Source organism: Oncorhynchus mykiss, chromosome 2 (genome assembly GCF_057628025.1).
Source record: "Oncorhynchus mykiss isolate SJ-2025 chromosome 2, ASM5762802v1, whole genome shotgun sequence".
Lineage (NCBI taxonomy): Eukaryota > Metazoa > Chordata > Actinopteri > Salmoniformes > Salmonidae > Oncorhynchus > Oncorhynchus mykiss.
Window position 1 is genome coordinate 81,489,488 of NC_143023.1, and position 24,847 is coordinate 81,514,334.

General features: G+C 42.8%; 1 protein-coding gene across 2 annotated transcripts; it reads right to left on the reverse strand.

Moving 5' to 3' along the window:
• On the reverse strand, positions 1-24,808 carry fanci (FA complementation group I). 2 transcript variants are annotated; one of them, XM_021573755.3, is made up of 38 exons: positions 24,428-24,808; positions 24,066-24,170; positions 23,701-23,773; positions 23,439-23,569; positions 23,085-23,238; positions 22,926-22,983; positions 21,200-21,241; positions 20,955-21,078; positions 20,779-20,864; positions 20,500-20,632; positions 20,175-20,252; positions 19,781-19,917; positions 19,256-19,439; positions 15,670-15,757; positions 15,350-15,480; positions 15,197-15,267; positions 14,836-14,950; positions 14,548-14,670; positions 13,937-14,005; positions 13,762-13,863; positions 13,384-13,578; positions 11,643-11,761; positions 11,189-11,344; positions 10,905-11,084; positions 10,588-10,754; positions 9,981-10,066; positions 5,583-5,699; positions 5,430-5,481; positions 4,651-4,778; positions 4,311-4,376; positions 2,868-2,964; positions 2,499-2,683; positions 2,059-2,115; positions 1,895-1,954; positions 1,569-1,646; positions 1,374-1,469; positions 1,049-1,150; positions 1-724 (listed from the first exon to the last, which is right to left on the reverse strand). In XM_021573755.3, exons 2-38 carry the CDS (start codon positions 24,159-24,161, stop codon positions 662-664), a joined length of 3,999 nt encoding a protein of 1,332 aa, XP_021429430.3. In that variant the 5' UTR covers positions 24,162-24,170; positions 24,428-24,808; the 3' UTR covers positions 1-661. The 2 variants fall into 2 exon arrangements, with proteins under 2 accessions (XP_021429430.3, XP_021429439.3); XM_021573764.3 differs by having other exon boundaries at positions 24,325-24,574.
• Positions 24,809-24,847: the final 39 nt, after the last annotated feature.

Sequence of the window (24,847 nt, forward strand, 5' to 3'; positions counted from 1 at the left end):
TATTTCACACAATTACATTTAATGTATAATTCTTCAGATTGTAAAGTAACAAACATGTTTATATAATGGCATTTTTACTGTAAATTAATAATTACAGCAGAAATGCTCTTACATGCTCTCAATCTTCTTAGTAAAAGCGTTTAACAAATGATCATAATGCAAAACATCGCTTTTGATCTTTCTCTGTACAGTATGTATACCTAGAATAACAACACATTGACTCTTCACCAAATCAGACATCACCAAAGGCTCTCTGGGAAAAGGGAAATAACAGGGTGAACCGAGCAGTCCTCTATGATGTAGCTAGTGTAGCCAGAGGCTTCATGGGATAGATACACAAGTCCTCCAGAGCTGCCCCAACCCAGGCACTGAGTCATCAAACCAATGACGTCAATAGGAACTACTGGTTCTATGCAGGTTCATGATAATAAGGCACTAAATAGAAGAAAACGGTCCGAAGCGGGGCTATCTGAACTTGTCCAATAAGAAACACACATTTTTGTTGTCTGATGCAAAACATTTTGCTACGGTGTGGCCTAATGAGCACGACCCAACTCAGCAGATCATCAGAACGCATCCGGATGAATGGGGGCAACTCCAGACTGGTTAAGAGAGGAGTGTACTGAGAGGTTTAGAAGGGCCAGGGTATTATTGATTTCCATTACTGCTTCTTCCTCTTCTTCTTGGGCTCCTGGCTCTGCTCTGGCTCCTGGGAGGCTATGGTCTAAAGCGAGAGGAGAGACAAACCAGCACTTACACATGTATCCTCCTCAAAACGCACTTGGATATGTGGTGTCAGACACTGACGAAATGAATTACTTCAGCTCAGACCATTGGGTCTGGGAAACACACAAAAACGAGTTCTAACTTTTGAATGTGGGCGATAGCAGTAGATGTGAGGAATGCGGGAGTATGGACAGGACTAATTAAGCATTAGTGAATTTGGTGTGACAAGTCATGTTGGGGCTGAGTGAATAGGAGACTAAATCAAAAGTTTTAGATCGCCGTCATCTATACAGTATGTGTCAGTGGTATGGTTGATGCTCACTTGCTGACTGTTGTCGTGCTCCTGCAGCGCTGCCTCCAGAGTGGCTGCGTTGATGCGGAAATCTCTGGACGTGCTCAGTTTCATGTACTGCATCAGGTTCACCTACACAACAATAACACCCAGACACCTGTTTCTCACTGTAGTTACAATAATGCTGTGCTTTGGTTAGTTCTGGAGATTGGTCTGTTACTGAGAAGCGCCCATACGGCTCTATATCTTCTAATTGTGTCCTCCATTCCAGATCTTGATTTGTCTGGTTACAAGCAGCTACACTCATCAATTCAATGTGAGACAATCTCCCATCCCAAACCACTCCCTTACATACCTTTGATTTCTTGGAGAGGGTGATGAGGTATTTCTCATACTGTTCTATACTGTAGATCAGGTTGGGAATGGCCTTGGTCTCACGTAGGAGTTTGGCCTTGAGAATGGGAGAACAGCACACATGGTTTTAGTTAGACCAAGGCTCCGAAGATCAGTTGAAGTGGTTGTAAATAAAAGGTCTAACAGAAACTCTTACTGATGCTGTAGCAGTGGCCTCCCCCTCCTTTTTCTTCTTCTTTTTATCATCTGCACCTCCACCGGCCAGCTCACCACTCTGCAGGAAAACACACATCTCAAAGGTCATAACAACAAAGGCCTCCTAGCTAGAGGACAGTGTCAACAAGAAATGTTTAATTAGCATTTGCACCGGGTGAAAGTCTATCCCTTGCTGAAAAAAACAAGTGCAGACACTTAGTAAATCTGGCCCATACTGTCAAATGTCGAGGACAGAAACAAATGATGCCACCTGCTGGCAGACAATGGCTGATGGGGAGGCTAGATTACGTCAACACGAGGCTATACCTGCACGTAGGTGATGAAGGAGTAGCACTGTGGAGTCAGGTGAGAGCCGGACAGTTTGACCTGGAAATACAGGGGTATTAGAGATTTTAGTGGACACACGCACACCTGGGGCTCATATGACAGGTAAAACAGTAATGTACATTGGGACAATGTTGCAGACTCACCAGCTTCTCCACACGTGCTGGAAGCAGGCCCTGTTGGCCTGAGCACAGTTGGATATACTGCAAAGGAAAAGATAAGTGGGTAATTCATTTTAGAGGGAATATAGTAGGTAGGTATAGTGAAGTCAGACTTACATATTTGACCAGGGTGGTGAGGATGGTGTATGTAGGTATAGTAAATGTTAACTCGAAATGACACAACGACAAGGTTCCAGTTTAACAACGTTTACTATACCGTATTAGCAAACTACATAGTTGCCATTGCACTCAGGCCAGGTTCATCGACAACGAGACTGCTGCGCAGGCGCACTAATAACAGAGTGATAGTCCCGTAATAACAGAAATATAGGGATACTTAAAACATGAACTTAACAGTTAAGTCAGACCAGGGTGGTGAGCATGGTGGATGTGGGTATAGTTAAGTATAGTTAAGTCACACTTACATATTTGACCAGAGTGGTGAGGATGGTGTATGTACGGCTCAGCTCTCCCAGCAGTGTGTTGGTGCAGACTCCAGATGGCAGGGCGGTCTGGACCAGCTCGTTCAGGGCCGTCAGGAGAGTCCCCAGCTGCAGCGTCAGCGCCTTCTCCACTGGGTCCTGCTGGCCCGCAGCCTGGGTGGCATCACCTGGAAACACACACATGAAGATGAAGGACAAAGATGGTGCATGTGTGTGTGTGCAGACAGGACGGGGACGGACAGAAAGACAAAATAGGGCAACTACCACATTCACACACAGGTTGCACATATCCTCTCCCCTGCTACTCATCCTTCCCAGTTGAGGACTAGTCATGCGGTGTGTGTACCGTACCAGAGCTGAGCCTGTCAGGGACCAACTGGCCTTTCTTCTTGGTGATCAGCCAGTCCACCTCATCCAATACTTTCCCCACCTGAGACAGCACCAGGAGCTGAAAGAAGAGAAATAGGACAAAGGTTAAGTAAGAATTTTGTCCACAAATGTACCGAAATGTCTATTATACAGTGCATTGTGAAAGTATTCAGACCCCTTCACCTTTTCCACGTTGTTACGTTACAGTCTAAATCTAAAATGGCTAAAATACAATTTTCTTCATCAATCTACACACAATACCCCATAATGACAAAGCAAAAACTGTTTTTTTTAGAGATTTCTGAAAATATATTAAAAAAACAGACACCTTATTTACATAAGTATTCAGACCTTTTGCTATGAGACTTGAAATTGAGCTCGGGTGCATCCTGTTCCCATTGATCATCCTTGAGAGATGTTTCTACAACTTGATTGGAGTTCACCTTTGTTAAATTCAACTGATTGGACATGATTTGGAAAGGCACACACTTGTCTATAAAAGGTCCCACAGTTGTCAGAGCAAAAAACAAACATGAGGTCAAAGGAATTGTCCGTAGAGTTCCGAGACAGGTTTGTGCTGAGACACAGATCTGGGGAAGGGTATCAAAAAATGTCTGCAGCATTGAAGGTCCCCAAGAAAACAGTGACCTCCATCATTCTTAAATGGAAGAAGTTTGAAACCATCAAGACTCTACCTAGCGCTGGCTGCCCGGCCAAACTGAGAAATTGGGGGAGAAGGGCCTTGGTCTGGGGGGTGACCAAGAACCCAAAGTTGCTTCAACAAAGTACTGAGTAAAGGGTCTGAATACTTACGGAAATGTGATATTGCCATTTATGTTTAATACATTTGCACAAATTTCTAAAAACCTGTTTTTGCGTTGTCGTTATGGGGTATTTTGGGTAGATTTGATGAGGAAAAAAATGAATAAGGCTGTAACGTAACAAAATGTGGAAAAAGTCAAGGGGTCTGAATACTTTCTGAATGCACTATATATAAATAGTTACAGATTAGTGAAGGCCATCATATAGTTATTTTGTTAAATACTTTCCCTTATTAACTGAAATCAAACTTTTTCAAATCCATTTTAGCTGTCGCGCTAGGTGTTTGGTCCGAACAGATCCACAAATCATGGGAATTTGTCACGCAATGCAGACCCCCCCCGAGGGCCCTGTTCCCTCCGTGGCTAAAGCCAGTGTGAGAAACGTGCTTAAGGTAAGTCTTGTAGATCTTGAAGGATGGGATAGGTATAATCTGTCTAAAATCCTGCCGAGCATTCCAAAAGCTAAATGGACATAACTGTGAAGTTAACACCAAGAATTTACTTTTAGATCTACACGTGCCTAGGGGTAAGGGTCAATTAGGTAGGAAGGGTGAGACACAATAACACTTTGCATTTAAAATGCAGGTAGGTAAGCGCCACTCACTGTTGTCGGCGAGGCGGTCTTCATGTTGACGATGGCAAAGTGAGACTGCTTCTCCACTTCCAAATCCTGTTATTGTATAATTAAACCACAACAGTATGGCTACAGTAAAACAGGATTGGGGTCAATTCCACTTCAATTCAGGAAGAAATTGAATTTCAGTTTAATTCCTGAATTAACGGAATTGAAATTGACCCCGACACTGCAGTAAAGGCAAAAAGAGCGCTGACATTTTCTCTCTGATCATAATGATTTCTTGTTTCGGGTCAAATACTGTGACCGTCTGAAGGCTGTTGTCAGTGAGATTGCCTGGAGATACAGTGCGGTCTGTAGCAGTCGGTACCTGGTCGATGTCTCCCAGCTGACTGTGTATGTCTTGACAAAGCTCCCACAACAGACTGACGGGACTCTTGTAGAGCACGTGCAGACTGAAGAGCAGGGAGAGCAGGCCTTTACTGAACGCTATGTCCTCTGGAGGGAGGGAGGAAAAGAAAGCCAGAGAGAGGGAGTGAGTGAGCGAGCGAAAGATTGAGGGAGGGAGTAAGAGAAATAAAGAGGGAGGGAGTGAATGAGGAAAAGAAAGGAAAAAGAGACATAACCACTTCCCGTTCTACTAAATGCAGAACTCTTAGCAGCATTAATGCCAAACTGATTCTTAGGAACAAAAGCTCTTGCGTATGTTGTGACAGAATTCAAATGGCTCCATTGTGTCAGTTCAGACCTGTTCAATCTGCAGTGTTTTATAATCAATTAATTTAATTTTAATCAAAATTGCACTATTGATATGTGCAATATCTCATGCCATGAGAGTAACATTCTAACCTAATAAGGGTCCCCTAGGAAACTCTGACCAACACTTTCATTCCTACAACGTCTACTGTACCTGGCATTTTCATTAGTTGTAATGCCAAACAACACCAGCCATAGAATCGGAATACATGTTTTATTTCTATGGTTCCAACAATTCACCAAAGGGTTTTAATCTAAATCACAAGTAAAATCACAATCGCAATAGTTGGCAAAAAATAATTAAAGCAATTTGATTATTTGCCCATATCATGCAGCCTTGGGCCTAGGGTTCAAAACTGCAACACTTTACCTTGACTGTTGCCATTTACTCACCAAAGCTGGTCTCCTTGCAGATTTTCACTGTCCATGTGATCATTTGAACAAACTGGGAGAGAGAGAGCGAGAGGGGTGAGAGTGAGCAGGAGGCCTAGCCCACTCATCTGAGTCCTCACTGGCTCTATGAAGTGCACTTGGGAGGTTGCCTACCTGCTGGGAGGAGGGTTCTAGCTGGCGTGAGAGCACACTCAGGATGTTTACCAGGATCTGAGCCTCCTTGCTGCTGAAGTCCTCCTCCCCTCCACTCAGCTGGGTAAACAGTGCCCTCTGTGGATGGACAGGGCAACAGCGTTAATTTTGATTTTTTCTTTTAGATTTAGCCTAGTCTTAATAATTTTTGCAAATGCCTTTTCATTTTAGTCACATCACATTTTGCATTGCCTCATTAAAATCACTGACTTCCATGTGCACAAACATACAGTACCAGTCAAAAGTGTGGACACCTACTCATTCAAGGTATTTTCTTTATTTGTACTATTTTCTACATTGTAGAATAATAGTGAAGACATCAAAATTATGAAATTACATGAAATCATGTAACCAAAAAAAGTGTGAAATCAAAATATATTTTATATTTGACATTCTTCAAAGTAGCCACTCTTTGCCTTGATGACAGCTTTGCACAATCTTGGCATTCTCTCAATCAGCTTCACCTGGAATGCTTTTCCAACAGTCTTGAAGGAGTTCCCACATGTGCTGAGCACTTGTTGGTGGCTCCAACTTGGCTGGTTTTCCTATACTCTGCAGTCCAACTCATCCCAAACCATCTCAATTGGGTTGATGTCGGTTGATTGTGGAGGCCAGCTCATCTGATGCAACACTCCATCACTCTCCTTCTTGGTCAAATTGACCTTACACAGCCTGGAGGTGTTGGTTCATTGTCCTGTTGAAAAACGAATGATAGTGCAAACCAGATTGGATGGCGTATAGCTGCAGAATGCTGTGGTAGCCATGCTGGTTAAGTGTGCCTTGAATTCTAAATAAATCAGTGTCACCAGCAAAGCACCCCCACACCATCACACTACCTCCTCTAAGCTTCATTGTGGGAACCACACCCGGAAATCATCCGTTCACCTATTCTGTGTTTCACAAAGACACAGGGGTTGTAACCAAAAATCTCAAATTTGGACTCATCAGAACAAAGGACAGATTTCCACCGGTCTAATGTCCATTGCTTGTGTTTCTTGGCCCAAGGAAGTCTCTTCTTCTTATTGGTGTCCTTTAGTAGTGGTTTCTTTGCAGCAGTTTGACCATGAAGGCCTGAATCACACAGTGTCCTCTGAATAGTTGATGTTGAGATTACTTGAACTCTTGTGAAGCATTTATTTGGGCTGCAATTTCAGAGGCTGGTAACTCTAATGGCAGTCCTCATGGCGATCCTCATGAGAGCCAGTTTCAACATTGTGCTTGATGGTTTTTGTGACTGCACTTGAAGAAACTTTGACTAACCTTCTTGTCTAAAGTAATGATGGACTGTCGTTTCTCTTTGCTTATTTGAGCTGTTCTTGCCATAATATGGACTTGGTATTTTACCAAATAGGGCTTTCTTCTGTATACCACCCCTAACTTGTCACAACACAACTGATTGGCTCCAAAAATTAACTTTTAACAAGGCACACCTGTTCATTTAAATGCCTTCCAGGTGACTACCTCTTGAAGCTGGTTGACAGAATGCCAAGAGTTTGCAAAGCTGTCATCAAGGCAAAAGGTGGCTACTTTGTAGAATCTCAAATATAAAATATATTTCGATTTGTTCAACACTTTTTTGGTTACTACCTTATTCCATATGTGTAATTTCATAGTTTTGATGTATTCACTATTATCCTATAAAGTATAAAATAGTGTGAACAAATCAAAATATATTTGCAAACTCTTGGCATTCTGTCAACCAGCTTCAAGAGGTAGTCACCTGGAAGGCATTTAAATTAACAGGTGTGCCTTGTTAAAAGTTAATTTGTGGAGCCAATCAGTTGTGTTGTGACAAGGTAGGGGTGGTATACAGAAGATAGCCCTATTTGGTAAAAGACCAAGTGTAATTTCATAGTTTTTATGTATTCACTATTATCCTATTAAGTAGAAAATGGTACAAATAAATAAAAACCATGGAATGAATAAGTGTGTCCAAACCTTTGACTGGTACTGTACATACTCTTGTCCTACCAACATATTTGTATGCATTACATCCTATTCTCTTCCCAACAGCAGAAATATTACAAAAATATATAGGAACATATAATACTTATCTGGCCATGTAAATGTCTAATTTAGCCTACATAGATATTGCACATTACATACAAAACAAACAGACACACGCCAGAGAGACAGAAGCAAAATCACCAGATGGTGCCACAAAGAAAGTATTGTCAAAGTAGTATGAGTTGCACCTCCGTCAGTCGGTCGTGTCATTGCCATTGTAATCAATGTTCCACAGACGCTGCAGACACATTGATGTCCAGAAGTAGAATGGGAGCTAATGACTGTTTCGCCCAGTGATGTAGTCAAGTCACTAAACCAAGTTCGAATCGAGTCCGAAGTCCCCTGTGCTCAAGTCAGAGTCCAAGTCCAAGTTCTTTCTGTGCCACGTTCTTGAACTTTGGAGATAGAAATGCCATGAATAGAGAAAACGTTATTCCTTATTCATCATGTCTTATTCATCATGTTTGTTCTACATAGCATACTTCCATCTGAACGTTCCAAAACTGCTGAACGCACCCCAGGTTGTTAGCTATAGCTAGCTAATGGAGTAACATGACTGAACAAGGTGTAGCCTAACAAATGGTCAACAGTCCGGTCCACAAGTAGCCTAGTTTTAGAACGGTCCGCGATATGCTTTATGAATATAAAATGCGGCCCACCAATGCACAATAGAAATAAAAAGAACGTAGCACCACTATTATGGGTAATTTATTTTGTGCGTTAATCTCTCAAGCCATTTTCTGGGTAAAAGAGAGAGACTTGGCTACGTAACCTGGCTATGAAATGCAGTGGGGAAAGTGGGAGGGTTGAGTGAGACTACAAATGCAAAGACAGCCTACTTTTCTAAACTCAAGGGAGAGAAAAACAGAGCTCGACTGTTGTTAACTATTAAACTCAATGCTGCTATTGTTTTTAAATTTCAAAAAGCAGCTTGTGTTTCTTAACCAGGCAAAGGGTAGTGGCTGGTGGTTACCGGTTAGCTGCGGGGAAGCAAGACCTGCTCGATGTGTATAATCAGATCTGGAGCGAAGCCTTTCTGCCCACACTCATTGCTTGCGCTCACCAGCTGATGTTGGCTGTGTGTGCGCATCCTTCCCATTGCTGAACAGAACTTCGCTGATCTTGGAATTCTTGACAGGCTGCCCCCAGGTGGTAAGGGCAGGTGGCAACACATCCGCCACGCTGATCCTCAACACGGGGGCCCCTCAGGGGTGTGTGCTCAGTCCCCTCCTGTACTCCCTGTTCACTCATGACTGCATGGTCAAGCACGACTCCAACACCATCATTAAGTTAGCTGATGACAACAGTGGTGGGCCTGATCACCGACAACAACGAGACAGTCTATAGGGAGGAGTTCAGAGACCTGTCAGGAATTATTCTGAGACCTGTGGTGCAAGGACAAAAACCTCTCCCTCGACATGATCAAGACAAAGGAGATGATTGTGGACTACAGGAAAAGGAGGACCGAGCACGCCCCCATTCTCATCGACGAGGCTGTAGTGGAGCAGGTTGAGAGCTTCAAGTTCCTTGGCGTCCACATCACCAACAAACTAACATGGCCCAAGCACACCAAGAGATTTGTGAAGAGGGCATGACAAAACCTATTCCCCCTCAGGAGACTGAAAATATTTGGCATGGGTCCTAAAAGGTTTTACAGCTGCACCATGGAAAGCATCCTGACAAGTTACATCACTGCCTGGAATAGCAATAGCTCGGCCTCCGACCGCAAGGCACTAGAGGGTAGTTTGTTTGGTCCAGTACATAGCTGGGGCCAAACTTCCTGCCATCCAGGACCTCTATACCAGGCGGTGTCAGAGGAAGGCCCTAAAAATTGTCAAAGACTCCAGCCACCCTAGTCATAGACTGTTCTCTCTGCTACCGCACGGCAAGCAGTATCGAAGCACCAAGTCTAGTTCCAAGAGGCTTCTAAACAGCTTCTACCCCTAAGCCATAAGACTCCTGAACATCTAATCAAAAGGCTACCCAGACTATTTGCATTGCCCCCCCCACACACACTTTACACTGCTGTTACTCTCTGTTATTATCTATGCATAGTCACTGAAATAACTCTACCTACATATTACCTCAATTACCGTGACTAACCGGTGCCCCCTCACATTGACTCTGTACTCTGTATTTTACTGCTGCTCTTTAATTATTTGTTAATTTCATTTATTTTTAGGTATTTTTCTTAAATATGCATTGCTGGTTAAGGGCTTGTGAGTAAGCATTTCACTGTAAAGTCTACAGCTGTTGTATTCGGCACATGTGACAAATAACATTTGATTTGAACAGAATGATCTAGAATCTATCCAAGGTCACATCCTGTACACTTTCACACTTCAGTCACACCTGGAACTGGCGAATGTAGAAAGCAATCTTCTCTGTGACGCTGGCATTCCCTGGCCCGTGATCACTCCCTTCCTCCACAGAGAGATCTGAAAGGAAACCACCACATTATATGTTTTTACAAACTGTTACGGACAAGACATCTGTTACTCACAAAATCATATCTACAGGAACCGACTTTGACGAGGAAGCCATTCACAAGAACTTATTTAATTCATTCAATTGACGGGTGTGAATGAACAGTTCTGTTTGGTAGTTCAAAGTGTGTGGAGTCAAGACTTGGACTTTAAGGAAACTCCCTGCCCTGTTCTGAAAGCATTGTGAATGAGAGCTGTCTGGGGATTTTAGTATTGTGGTCTCAAACTTGCTTCATTGTGTCTGTTCCGAATGTATGATCATGCGTTTTTAAACTGGAGACATCTTGGGCAGCTCTCCCTTATAAAAAATATTCTGTATCTCAATGGGATATCCACTGTGGTTTTGCATTGATATCAATAGATTATTTGAAAGATACTTTAAAGTTTCAACTATCTCATTTCAGGATTTGAGCTTTACAGAAGACCCCTTGGTGTGACGCATTGAGAATGAGAGCAGTTTGTGTGTGTCCCACCGATGGCAGAAAGGAGCTGGGCCACCCTGGCTGGGTAGCGCTGCTGCCCGGTGCTGAAGATCCTCAGCAAGCCCTCCAGACACAGCAGGGACACACTGCAACGCTTCTCCTTCTTCCCAGCATCCTCCACTGCACACGGGATGTTGGTGTACCGCCACATCAAGACACTGGGGGAGGAGGCGGAATAAACCAGTTGAGGTCACAGAGAATATGACCAGTTGATGTCATAGAGAACCTAACCAAGCGATGTCATAGAGAATCTTACTAGGTGGTGTCACAGAGAATATAACCTGCTGATCTCTCAGATAAAATCTGACCTAGTGATGTCACAGAGGTGGTGGAAGGTCTTGTCTGTGTTCTGTCCGTCTGGACCGTCAGTGTGTCCAGTTTCCTCCAACTGTGTAATCTTTTGCAGAGCCACGTTCACAGCGTAACGCAGGAAGTCCCCACTAGATCGCAGCACCAACAGAGCCTCCTCTCTGCTCTGAGCGCTGTCTCTGGAAGAACACACACACTTTCAGGTACTGTATGACTTTGAACTAAAATGTGGCACTTGTCTATGCAGCCTTGACAGGAAATACATTCCCCCATACACACACACCTGAAGAGTGCAGTGAGCAGTGTTGACACAAAGCCCATAGACAGCAGGCTTCGGGGGCTCTTGCTGCTCTTGCCCTTTCCAGACTTCTCCTTCAGGATCTCAGACAGCTTGTTATAGCGACTAAACAGCTCCAGGAGTTCCTCGAAAAGACTCTTACTGCAACACACACATTGTCATAGTAAAAGACAAATTCACTCACTGTCTCACAATGTAGCATATTATCCATCCCAGTCCTACATATCCTCAAGAGTTTTGTTGCTTGACACATTGAAATAAATACAAATCCTATTCAGCACGTTTCCCACTCTTTTACTTCACGGGGACGGAGTATCCGAAAAAACATTCCTAATTTCTAAACATTGATTTAAGCATCTGAGCACACAAGTTCATTATTCAAAACACTGATACAGTAGCTTCTCCCACAGATCCAGTGAGCCAGACTTCTTCAGGTTACCTGTAGTTGGCCTTGGTGAAGTTGTATTCGATGAGCACCTCGTACACTCCCATCACCAGCACGGCATAGATGCTGTTCTTCACCCCCACACTGGACAGGGAGAATTCAGCTGACTTATCCTAGAGGGGGGTTTGCACAGAGATAACATCACTTCAGTCACAGTGTACTGTTGATGTAATCTCTGCCACTGGACAAGCCATCATTGTAAATACAAATGTTTATTAATTGACTTACCTGTATTGATAAAGGTTAAATAAGGAAGATTTATATATCCTCCCTCGTGTACACGTACAATTCAAAACACTATGTGCAAGTTTCAAGTTGATAGAGCGAAGAGAAGTTAAGTTATTATGGTTTAATTGGACACAAATGTGTTTTTTTATAAAGATGCCTTATGGGTCCTTGAGGAAAATGTGGTCCTTATGACGAGAATCAACGCTATACCAAGTTTTGTGGTTGTACGTCAAAAGGGGCGAAGGGGCTGAGCCTTAAACTTAAACCAATTGGTGACGTTTTTTGGTGTCTGAGAGTAGCGGTGTTGATATAGCCAAAGTATACTTTTTAACCAATCGGGCAATGAGACATTGCAAAATAAATAATTCCATCAGAAATAATAGGTTTGCTTGCTTGCAGCGTCGCTGCCAGCACCACTAATAAAATACAGTACTCTACTGCTGTTCATTCTACCAATCAAAAGCATTCCGCTTTTCTCCCCTGTAAGATTTTATTAGAGTTGACCTTAACCACAGATTACACTACCATTAACCACAACCTTAGATATTACTACAGTACTCCTTAAGATAAACTAAACATAACTACATATCTTTAAATGTTTATTTGAGAGAAGGTTGAAAAAAGGCCCAAAAAAGACTTGTAATGATACTGTTGGAATCGGCTAAACTTTGATAATTGAGGTAGTAAATGAATGTTAGGAAATGAAAGAGACTGGCTGTTGTGTTACAAGTTAATGGTTTTCTGAAGAAAGACAGAAGGCTTTGGAATGTGTTTGATGGAGGAGAGGAGAGTGATGTGTTGATATAGGGAAGACAGATGGATATCTGTGGATTTGGTGAAGGAGGGGATGAGATCAGGAGGTGAGGTCAGTTCCCCTTAAGGGAGTAATCAGGATTAGTATCTGGTTACCTTCTTTCCTGTGGAGCCATAAACTGTAAGGAGGAGGAGTGTCTTAAGTAGGATACATATAAACTGTGATATCTGAAATGTTTTGCTGTCTGATTTCAGCTGTACAGAACCTTTGGGAATAATTAAACTTGGTTAAAGCTTCTCCAGTGTCCGTGGGTTATTTACTCTGAAAAATGAGAACCTAACAGTACAGATGGCATACTGCGACGCGTGTGGACCAAACAGGACTTTCTGTATGTGACCTGCTGTAATATAATATGCGGATCTCAGGGCTCTACTCGCATACACACCTAAATATTTTGCTGTGCGACCTGGACATTAAATTTGGGAGCATCAGTGAGCCTAAAAAAAATCTGAATGTTAGCTTTATTACCTCAAATATTTTTCATTGTGCTCCTACATTTCTTTGTGTACACCTACATTTTTCAATTGACACATGGTCCTTGTAAAATAGGTCAGCGTAGAGCCCTGGATTTGCTCCTACCTGTATATACAGGTAACTGCCAAATAATGGAAACACTTGAGTAAATGATGGATACAAAGTATATTTAAGGTGCTTCACAGACTGTTCTATGAAAGTCACTACTCTGATACACACCAGCTCAAAGTCCTCCAATTCACACTTGATCATCCGGCGCGTGATGCTCTCCAGGATGCTCTGCAGCTCGTCCTGAAATCCCCCTTCCTCTTCATCATCATCATCATCGTCACTCCCGCCTGCGTTGGGCCGGGCTGAACGGCGCATGCCCTGGTACCACAGCAGGCAGTGGACTGTGCAACTCAACAGATGGGCCTGAGAGGAACAGGAAGAATCTATGTCTTGATGTTCTTGTGGACCTACGCCACACACATACAAGCATGCCAGACAAGGGAGAGAAAAGCAGTAGAGTAGAGTGCTGCTCACTAGTTGGGCCACTTCTGCACACACGCACTCACGCACACACGAGCACGTGACACAATAGGTAAAAGTTAATACCAGAGGCTCCTGGAGGAAGACTTGGTCTCCTTGAGCACCGATGCATAACTCCAGCTTCACTGGGGGCAGAAGGTCCTGCTCTGGCTCATAGTACCGCCTCACCTAGACAGAACACACGCGTCAAATCACAGTGCAGTATACCACATGCAATTACACCTTAAGATATCACACACACCTGCGAGAGCAGGGTCTGCATGATGGAGCTTGCTAGTTGAGAGTTGCGGCGGAGGACATCATGGAAACCCTACAAATAAGGCACACATGACAACCTTGTGTTAGAATATAATATGTATACTGAAAAATATAAATGCAAAAATGTCAAAGATTTTACTGAGTTACAGTTCATAGAAGGAAATCAGTCAATTGAAATAATTCATTATGCCCTAATCTATGGATTTGACATGAATTGGCATGGGTGCAGCGACTGGGGAGCCAGGCCCAGCCAATCAGAATACGTTTTTTTTTACACAAAAGGGCTTTATTACAGACATAAATAATGTTTGTATATGGAGATTGCATGGCTGTCGATTTTATACACCTGTCAGCAACGGTGTGGCTAAAATAGCAGAATCCACTAATTTGAAGGGGTGTCATACTTTTGTATATACAGTGTAAGTACTGTACATTCAGTCTTATAACACTTATCAGCCAAAGCTGGCATTGTGTAGCTTCATCCCAAATATTTTTTGTGCTGTTTTGTGAACACCTATGGTCACTGTCTTGTAATGGTCATTGGTACGAACAGATCTGGGACCAGGCTAGATGTTGTGGTGTGGCGGTTCCGACCTCGTAGAGCATGAGTCGTACATCGGCCTGCTGGCCCAGACATCGGCGCAGGCTGCTGAGGATCTCCAGGCAGAAGGCCTCGTTGGCAGCAGAGTTGTAGCGGGAGTGAACGTCCACCTGGACCTGGGCACAGGACACGTCACAAATGAATGGACCAATAGAAATTCCCTCATAATGGCTTGAATACATGAACGAAAGTGCAGGGGTACACTCAGTGTGCACTCAGTCACTATGAGTGGTGGTACTGATATCAAGACACTAATATCAGACAGACCGAGACACACACACCTGGCTGGAGGAGATGGCCTGGCTGGCTTGGCTGGACGCCATGCTACCCAGGACCCGGAAGTTCTTCAGCAGCAGCAGGAAGCCCGTCACCGCAGACTTCCTCCCATCCAACTGGCTGCAGGGGGTCAAATGACAGGAAAGATTAATTGAGTATGAGCCCAGGGGCTGTATGAATCAAGTGTCTCAGAGCAGGATTGCTGATTTAGGATCGGTTTGGTTTTTTACATCACAATGAAGGAGACAACATGGACAGGGGTGACCTGATCCTAGATTAATACTCCTACTCTGAGACACTTGATACATACGGCCCCATCTCTGATCAGAGCTATGTCTGGTTAGGACAGAGGGAGGGGGAACTTACCTGGAGAACATGGCCTTCCTCAGAACGAGAATCAGAGCATCCTTCATGGACATACTGACCTTCAGCAGAGGCTGGGGACACCACAGAGAGAGAGAGATCACACAAGCAGCCCCTGCACTGGGCCTGGTGTGTGTGTGTGTGTGTGTGTGTTACCTGGACAGCCTTGAGTAGCCCCTGCACAGTGGCCAGTGGCAGGTAAGACAGGTGATCAAACGTCTCTGTCACCTTGGATGATGACTCCAGAAGGATCATGGGAGCCGAGACCACAATGTCCGAGAGGAGATCTGATGATGAAGATGAGAGAGAGAAATCAGACAACATCCAGAAACAATCCCTAGCCCCAACCGTCTGGACACGTGGAGATCGGAGAGGATTGGACATGTGTACGCAAAAGGTCCAATGCCAAATAGCAACAAGCAAAAAAATACAACTATCCCATCAGAGCGCAAGGAGAACAAGATAAGTATATTTACCTATGAAATGAGTGACAGGGGAGGCCGTTTTGGTGACCAATCGGTTCAGGACTTGCTCCAGAATCTCACCCCTGATTGGCTCATGCATCTGTTTAAATAAACCAAAGAAAGTGGTTGAAATTAGAGGTCGACCGATTAATCGGTATGGCCAATTAATTAATTCATAACAATCGGAAATCTGTATTTTTGGGCACCAATTTTTTTATATATATATTTTTATACCTTTATTTAAGGTACACATTCTTATTTTCAATTACGGCCTAGGAACGGTGGGTTAACTGCCTTGTTCAGGGGCAGAACAACAGATTTTCACCTTGTCAGCTCGGGGGATCCACAATCTTGCAACCTTACAGTTAACAAGTCCAACGCTCTAACCACCTGCCTCTCATTGCCCTCCAAGAGGAGCCTGCCTGTTACGTGAATGCAGTAGAAGCCAAGGTAAGTTGCTAGCTAGCATTAAACTTATCTTATAAAAAACAATCAATCAATCATAATCAATAGTTATAACTACACATGGTTGATGATATTACTAGTTTCTCTAGCGTGTCCTGCGTTGCATATAATTGATGCAACGCTGGGGGATGATTTAACAAAAGCGTATTTGCGAAAAAAGCACAATCGTTGGACGACTGTACCTAACCATAAACACCAATGCCTTTCTTAAAATCAATACACAGAAGTATATATTTTTAAACCTGCATATTTAGCTAAAAGAAATCCAGATTAGCAGGCAATATTAACCAGATGAATGTGTCACTTTTCTAGCGTTCATTGCACGCAGATTCAGGGTATATGCAACAGCTTGGGGAGCCTGTCTCACTGCAAACTAATTTGCCAGAATTTTACGTAATTATGACATAACATTGAAGGTTGTGCAATGTAACAAGAATATTTAGACTGATGGATGCCACCCGTTAGATAAAATACAGAATGGTTCCGTATTTCACTGAAATAATAAACGTTTTGTTTTCGAAATGATAGTTTCCGGATTCGACCATATTAATGACCAAAGGCTCGTATTTCTGTGTGTTATTATATTATTAAGTCTATGATTTGATAGAGCAGTCTGACTGAGCGATGGTAGGCAGCAGCAGGCTCGTAAGCATTCATTCAAACAGCACTTTCGTGCGTTTTGCCAGCAGCTCTTCGCAAGCACAGCGCTGTTTATGACTTCAAGCCTATCAGCCTAATGGCTGGTGTAACTGATGTGAAATGGCTAGCTAGTTAGCGGGGTGCGCGCTAAATCAAATCAAATCAAATTTTATTTGTCACATACACATGGTTAGCAGATGTTAATGCGAGTGTAGCGAAATGCTTGTGCTTCTAGTTCCGACAATGCAGTAATAACCAACAAGTAATTTAGCTAACAATTCCAAAACTACTACCTTATAGACACAAGTGTAAGGGGATAAAGAATATGTACATAAAGATATATGAATGAGTGATGGTACAGAGCGGCATAGGCAAGATACAGTAGATGGTATTGAGTGCAGTATATACATATGAGATGAGTATGTAAACAAAGTGGCATAGTTAAAGTGGCTAGTGATACATGTATTACATAAAGATGCAGTAGATGATATAGAGTACAGTATATACATATACATATGAGATGAATAATGTAGGGTATGTAACATTATATTAGGTAGCATTGTTTAAAGTGGCTAGTGATATATTTTACATCATTGTCCATCAATTCCCATTATTAAAGTGGCTGGAGTTGAGTCAGTGTGTTGGCAGCAGCCACTCAATGTTAGTGGTGGCTGTTTAACAGTCTGATGGCCTTGAGATAGAAGCTGTTTTTCAGTCTCTCGGTCCCAGCTTTGATGCACCTGTACTGACCTCGCCTTCTGGATGATAGCGGGGTGAACAGGCAGTGGCTCGGGTGGTTGTTGTCCTTGATGATCTTTATGGCCTTCCTGTGACATCGGGTGGTGTAGGTGTCCTGGAGGGCAGGTAGTTTGCCCCCGGTGATGCGTTGTGCAGACCTCACTACCCTCTGGAGAGCCTTACGGTTGTGGGCGGAGCAGTTGCGGTACCAGGCGGTGATACAGGCCAACAGGATGCTCTCGATTGTGCATCTGTAGAAGTTTGTGAGTGTTTTAGGTGACAAGCCGAATTTCTTCAGCCTCCTGCGCCTTCTTCACGATGCTGTCTGTGTGGGTGGACCAATTCAGTTTGTCTGTGATGTGTACGCCGAGGAACTTAAAACTTACTACCCTCTCCACTACTGTTCCATCGATGTGGATAGGGGGGTGTTCCCTCTGCTGTTTCCTGAAGTCCACAATCATCTCCTTAGTTTTGTTGATGTTGAGTGTGAGGTTATTTTCCTGACACCACACTCCGAGGGCCCTCACCTCCTCCCTGTAGGCCGTCTCGTCGTTGTTGGTAATCAAGCCTACCACTGTTGTGTCGTCCGCAAACTTGATGATTGAGTTGGAGGTGTGCGTGGCCACGCAGTCGTGGGTGAACAGGGAGTACAGGAGAGGGCTCAGAACGCACCCTTGTGGGGCCCCAGTGTTGAGGGTCAGCGGGGTGGAAATGTTGTTGCCTACCAACACCACCTAACAGCTTTTCAAACGTCACTCGCTCCGAGACTTGGAGTGGTTGTTCCCCTTGCTCTGCAAGGTCCGCGGCTTTTGTGGAGCGATGGGTAATACTGCTTCGAGTGTGGCTGTTGTCGATGTGTTCCTGGTTTGAGCCCAGGTAGGGGCGAGGAGAGGGACGGAAGCTATACTGTTACACTGGCAATACTATAGTGCCTATAGAGAGAAATAGTCCTATAAATACTATATTAACTATAACCTAAAACCTCTTACCTTGGAATATTGAAGTCTCATGTTAAAAGTAACCACCAACTTTCATATGTTCTCATGTTCTGAGCAAGGAACTCAAACGTTAGCTTTTTTTACATGGCACATATTGCACTTTTACTTCTCCAACACTTTGTTTTTGCATTATTTAAACCAAATTGAACATGTTTCATTATTTATTTGAGGCTAAATTGATTTTTATTGATGTATTATATTAAGTTAAAATAAGTGTTCATTCAGTATTGTTGTAAATGTCATTATTACAAATTTTAAATACAAAAAATAAAAATTGGACAATTAATCGGTATCTGCTTTTTTTGGTCCTCCAATAAATAGGTATCGGTATCGGCGTTAAAAAAATCATAATCGATCGACCTCTAGTTGAAATATCAGATGAACAGGAGATATCTTACAGGAGAGCTGCTTTAATATTCAGTGTTCCAAAATACATTGCCTGTTACAGCACTCTAATATTATAGCCTGGTTAAAGCAGACTGAATTATGCGCTCACCATTGTTTCACTGAGCGAAATATTCGGTCTGGTTTAACCAGGTTAGTCCTAATAAAATCATCTCTTTGAAAGGCAACTGGGGATCAGAATCATCCCAAATCAGATATAGTGCTTCAGCTGAGAACTAACAGATGGATCATAATCACTATAATGACATTAGCACGTGGCTGTCACTTCAGATCCTGTTCGTTATATAATCTATTCATTAATCACCGTCAGTCTACATTAAGTGATCCAGGGGAGGAGGCCATAGTCACCGTACCTTGAAGCCCTCCAAGAGGATGTGTCCCCCCAGCCGACAGGCCTGCTGTGTGGGTGTTTTGGCTGTGGCGTTGGCCCCTTCGGTTGCAGTCTTCCCGAACGGTCCTGCCTTGGGGCCAAAGGCGTCCATAAGGATGAAACCCAGTTGGACCAGCCCCTGGGTCACATGGTCCCAGCCAAACACACTGCAGGGGTCAAAGGTCAGTGATGGTGTCCTTAGTTACCACACTAAATCAAATCAAATTTTATTTGTCACATACACATGGTTAGCAGATGTTAATGCGAGTGTAGCGAAATGCTTGTGCTTCTAGTTCCGACAATGCAGTAATAACAAGTAATCTAACTAACAATTCCAAAACTACTGTCTTGTACACAGTGTAAGGGGATAAAGAATATGTACATAAGGATATATGAATGAGATGATGCTGGAGTAAGGATCAGTTCTCCCTTTTAGATCATAATGAATAAGATTATATGCCAGATCAGCACTCCTACTCCAAACTGCTTTCTGAATACGAGCCCTGACCTGTTCTTGACAGTGTCCAGGATCATCTGAGCAAGGCTGCAGCGCTGAGGCAGCAGGTCCTGCAGGAACTTGGAGCCCTGCTGCAGATGCTCATCCTTGAAGCCCTTAGTGATCGTCCCCTTCAAGAAATCAAACAACTATACCACCAGGGAGGGAGGGGGTAAAGGGTAGAACAGGGAGGGTCAGAGAGGCTCTTTCCCCAATGGTCTTTCCTCAATTCCTTGCGTACAGTCTCCTCATTGGAAACGTAGTTTTAAGCTCCTTCCCCTCTAAATCTTCTCCTCCCATGCATTTTGAGAAGCATGCAAAGAGAAGATGCGAGGAACATAGGAAAGACGAATTGAGAAAGATCATTTTCTTTATTTTTGTGATTGGAGGTTGTCTGGGTTCCTACCTGCTCCTCGTAGCGTTGAATCCTGGCCACCGAGAGCAGCAGAGCAATGCTGAACGGACAGAGCTCCCCCTGGCACCCCTGCAGAGGACAGAGACCAAACACACAGTCAATACTGTCTAAGCACCATACTGAACATTATTCATCATACATACGGGTGACTAAATTCCTGAATATCTGGATAATAACAATGTTCAATTTATAGACAATTTAAAGCCTCACCCCAAAAGCAGTTTGAACAGCACACCAATAAAACACCCATTCTTTATCATTACTGTCAATCTATTTAAGGGGTGGGTGAGAGAGTATGTGAGAGAGTATCTGGGACCTTAACACTTTTCAGGAACTCCCTCCCTAGCTCCTGGTCAAGCCGCACTGCAAAAACTATGTGCAGGATGGCTGTGCCCTCCACATGCCTCAGCTGGTCCTGAGGAATGGACTGAACCTCCACGTCCATAGTCCTGCGTGTGTATGTGTGTGTGAGTGAGTGAGTGAGTGAGTGAAAGAGAGAAAGAAAGATCGTAGAGTCTTCTCATCAAGGAAGTTCACACACAGCTTGTCATTGAATTAGACATTATGGATTATTGGTGTCATAATGCTCACTCACTCTCCATCTTTCTGTTCCTCTTTCTGGCGAAGATCCTGCTCTTTAAAGTAGCTGATGATTCCTTCCAGGACCTGTTTCTTACAGCCCTGGTAGACAACACAAACACAAGAGGTTGTTCATTCACCAAGCTATGTGGAAACATATAGGACATTGTACATACAAACAGACACACACACCTTAGCAGCCAGCAGCAGCAGCTGGTAGACCAAAGGTGGGATCTCCTGCAGGTCTAGTTTGAGGAACATCCTCAGGACCTTCTCGACCAGGAACTGCAGCTCCTCTGGTGCCAAGGGCACATCCCTGGAGAAGATTGTTTAAGGCGGGGTGTTGATGCACTCATTAACTTAGTGCCAATGCACTCATCAACTAACATCAAACATTTCTATTGAAACCAAGTGAAGCCCAATTCTTTCAGGTTTACCTGAACATAGTGGTCAAGTGGATCACACACTGTGGGTCCCATCTGTAAACACAGAACAAATACATCTATGTTGCATTGACCATAAGCTCTGTGTGCCATATCAGTAAGCAACCATGGCTCCCTGAAGTACATCCAACTGTTTACATCAAATATCCTTATGTGAAATATATCCATATATCCCTCTTAACAGTGCGCTGATATGAGACTATTATAACAGCACCTTAAACACAAGCCATTATAAGACTGGTGTCAGGATCTGAATTAATTGTTTGTATGGTAACCCTTAGAAGAAGCGTGTCCCTCAATGTCATGAGGGAGCTTTCTAAATGTAATTTCCAGTGTAATCCAGGACTTTACCTGCTAGTGATAGGATTATTATATATATTTTTTAATCGAGTTACATATCGGGATATTACTTTTGCCAATATATCGCAACATTATTTTTGCGCTAGTCAGCTGTACCTGCATAGCTTGCTCTCCATCTTTTTAAAGTGAGAATTTGCTTCCAGCACTTTTATTTCAATGACTGATCAAAACTTGTGTTCTCAAAGCGCCCTCTTGTCCCTCTGCAACAGACATATGGTGAGCAGTATGTTAGAAACATTTAATTGCAATAAAATAGCAGTATTGAAACGCAATATATATATATATATATAGAGAGAGAGAGAAAATCGTGAGAATCTAAATACACATTGTATCAGTACCTAAGTATCGTGATAATATCGTATCGGGAGTTCCCTGGCAATTCCTAGCCTTGGTCATTTTCATGAAAAAGGACCCATGAGCAGCAACATGTGAAATTCATGGGAGCATATCAAATATATATATATATATATATATATATATTAAATTAAGGTATATATCTGGGTTTCCCAAACTCGGTCCTCGGGACCCCAAGGGGAGCACGTTTTGGTTTTTGCCCTAGCACTACACAGCTGATTCAAATACTCAACCAATCAACAAGCTTTGATAATGTGAATCAGCTGTGTAGTGCTAGGGCAAAAACCAAAACGTGCGCCCCTTGGGGTCCCGAGGACAGAGTTTGGGATGTGCTGGCATATATACATTTTTCCTTCAAAATATTAGGAATAAGCAAAAGCTTTGATTTCTGCTCAAACAGATGGAAAAGGGATCTCAGAAAACGTCTACCAGAAAAAAAATTAGGTCTTAAAAAGTATAAGAAATACATCAAATCACAACAATGTTGAAATAATGATCCCCAAAAACTAACATCAACACAAATTTAAATGATGGATAAATGTTTCTGCCTTCTGTAAGTTTAAGAAACCTTGCCTTAATTCCGGTAACAAAAACCCACTTATCGAAGATATTTTCTCTCCCTCATGAGAGAAGGTAAACCTATCAATTAGTTTGTGTTTTTACTGATATCAATTTTGTTATTATTTTGTTATTATTAAGTGATTAAAACTCGTTACAAAAATTTAATTTTTAAAATATTTTTTCATCGGTAATGGAATTTCTGCAAATGAATTGGCTACAATGGGAAATCATAGTAGTCACAAACCACAGTTGGGTTCACCAGTTTGAACAACACAGTAGAATACAGTAAAGAAAATCAGAGTATAGTGTGTTTTTGTAAACGTTTCTGTGAACTTGTTAAAAGTAGTCCTTGTGCATGGAGTTGTATAGTTTGTTAAACTTTTAAATCAATGTTTTTTATTTATCTCTGCGCAATTCCGTTACCATGGAATCGCCCCCCTATTACCTGCTGGAACAGAGGCTGTTGATGAGCTGCTTCTTGTACTCTTCCCCACTGAGCTCACCTGTAGATATATCAGGGTAGAAAATAAGGGTATAGAAGACGATTTAGACAATTCTGTAAGGTCAGGTTTCTGCATTCATGGTTTTGAGTTTGGTTTTGTACCTTTGCCATAGGATAGAGCCTCAGTGGCAGCCAGGGCAGTGAGGACTGTGGGGAAGAGCTCCAGGGATTTGCCACTGCCCATCTTACCCAACTTAATGGCATCAACGAAGAGAGACGCCAGCTGTGCCAGGGAGGGGCCGGGCAGGTTGTGGGTCTAGGATGAGAAAATACAGGGACAGGGTTATTGGAACAGATGAGTCTAATTATCAATACCAAACGACTTAAGTTTAAACATGAAAGAAATGGCAGAAACAACCCTGCTCCGGTTTGTGAATAAATAAATCTGCCTATGAAACTGCGTAGCCTAATTAATGGCCGCGCGCAAAACAACCTTTGTAAGAAATATCACTGTACCTCTAGCATCAGCAGTCCAATGATGTCTGATGCCACCTCTGTTTGGAGATCTCCAGACTCACACAGGGGGATGCAGTGCTGGTACAGGAGCAGCCTGCGACTCGCTCCCTCTGGGGCACTGGGCGGAGAGCCTGAGAGAACACACACACTTTGAGACACCATACTTCAACATTGCAGAAGCATCCAAAGGAAATACCATGAGACAATGACAAAGGCCTGGGTCATAGTGTCAAGAAATGTTTTGTATATCACACATGGTTACCTTTGAATATGGATTTGACCATGGCTCCAATGTCCTTCCCCTTCAATGCACTGTTTGTGACAACAGTGGTCAGCTAGAGGGAAAACACCCAGAGATTATTCAAGAGTTGGGTAAATAGTTTAGCCTGGTTGCCACTCTGTTTCTGCTCTCTTATGGAAACTTCTTATGGAATTGACATGGCATGACAATGACAGTTGGCAAGACGGCACAAACAGATCTGGGTACTATGCAATAGGTACAAAGTAGTAATACAATGTGTCAACTAATACATTATTGAAATGTGGTCAAATGAATAATGTGTATTACAAGATACATTATCATAATTGTGTTGTAGGGTGTTGGGAAAATTTGTGTTGACTGGTAACCTGGTCATCAGTCAGGGATGAGAGGTACTGCTGCAGCTCAGGGATGCGCTCTCCATCAGACAACGAAACTATCTTTTCCATTATGTCAGCTCTCATGTTGGACGTCTACAAGGTAAAATACATACACTTTCTGATATGATTTGCAGTGTATTGCACAATGTTCAATAGGGTGTTAAATTATAACAACGTTGACAAAGTTAGCTAGGTACACCACTGCCAGTTCACTACTAATCATTGGCTTTAAGATAACATTAACTACCTCACGTTAGGCTAGTTAGCTATCGCGCTTCCAGTCGTGTGAAAAAAGTTGCTTAACAAACTTTCAGATGACACTACAATACCACCACTTTGGTTGAACCTACCTTTGCAGGTCCTAATTTTATTTTATCGAGTAAAACGGTTTATTTTTGTATTTGTCGGACAATTTCACCAGTAGCTAGCATGCCAGCTTCTACTAACGTTTCGAATTAGCAGCGAAATGAAATTCCGTTGTCACTAGCTAGTTACCACATTCACAAAGTGAAAATGTTCAATATCGTAAAAATTTATAAAAACAAAAAGGTCCTTTTTGTTTTTAATTTAATGTTAGGCATAAGGTTATCAGTGTGGTTAGGGTTAAAGTTAGATTTTAAGAAGATACATTTTAGAAATAGTCGGAATTTAGCCATAATGATGACTTTGTGGCTGGAGTAACTAGTGACGACCGAAATTCCCGCCAGTAAACCTTTTCCTGTTGTCAATGTGTGCATGCCAGTGATTGGCTCTGTGTGTGTATGGAACGC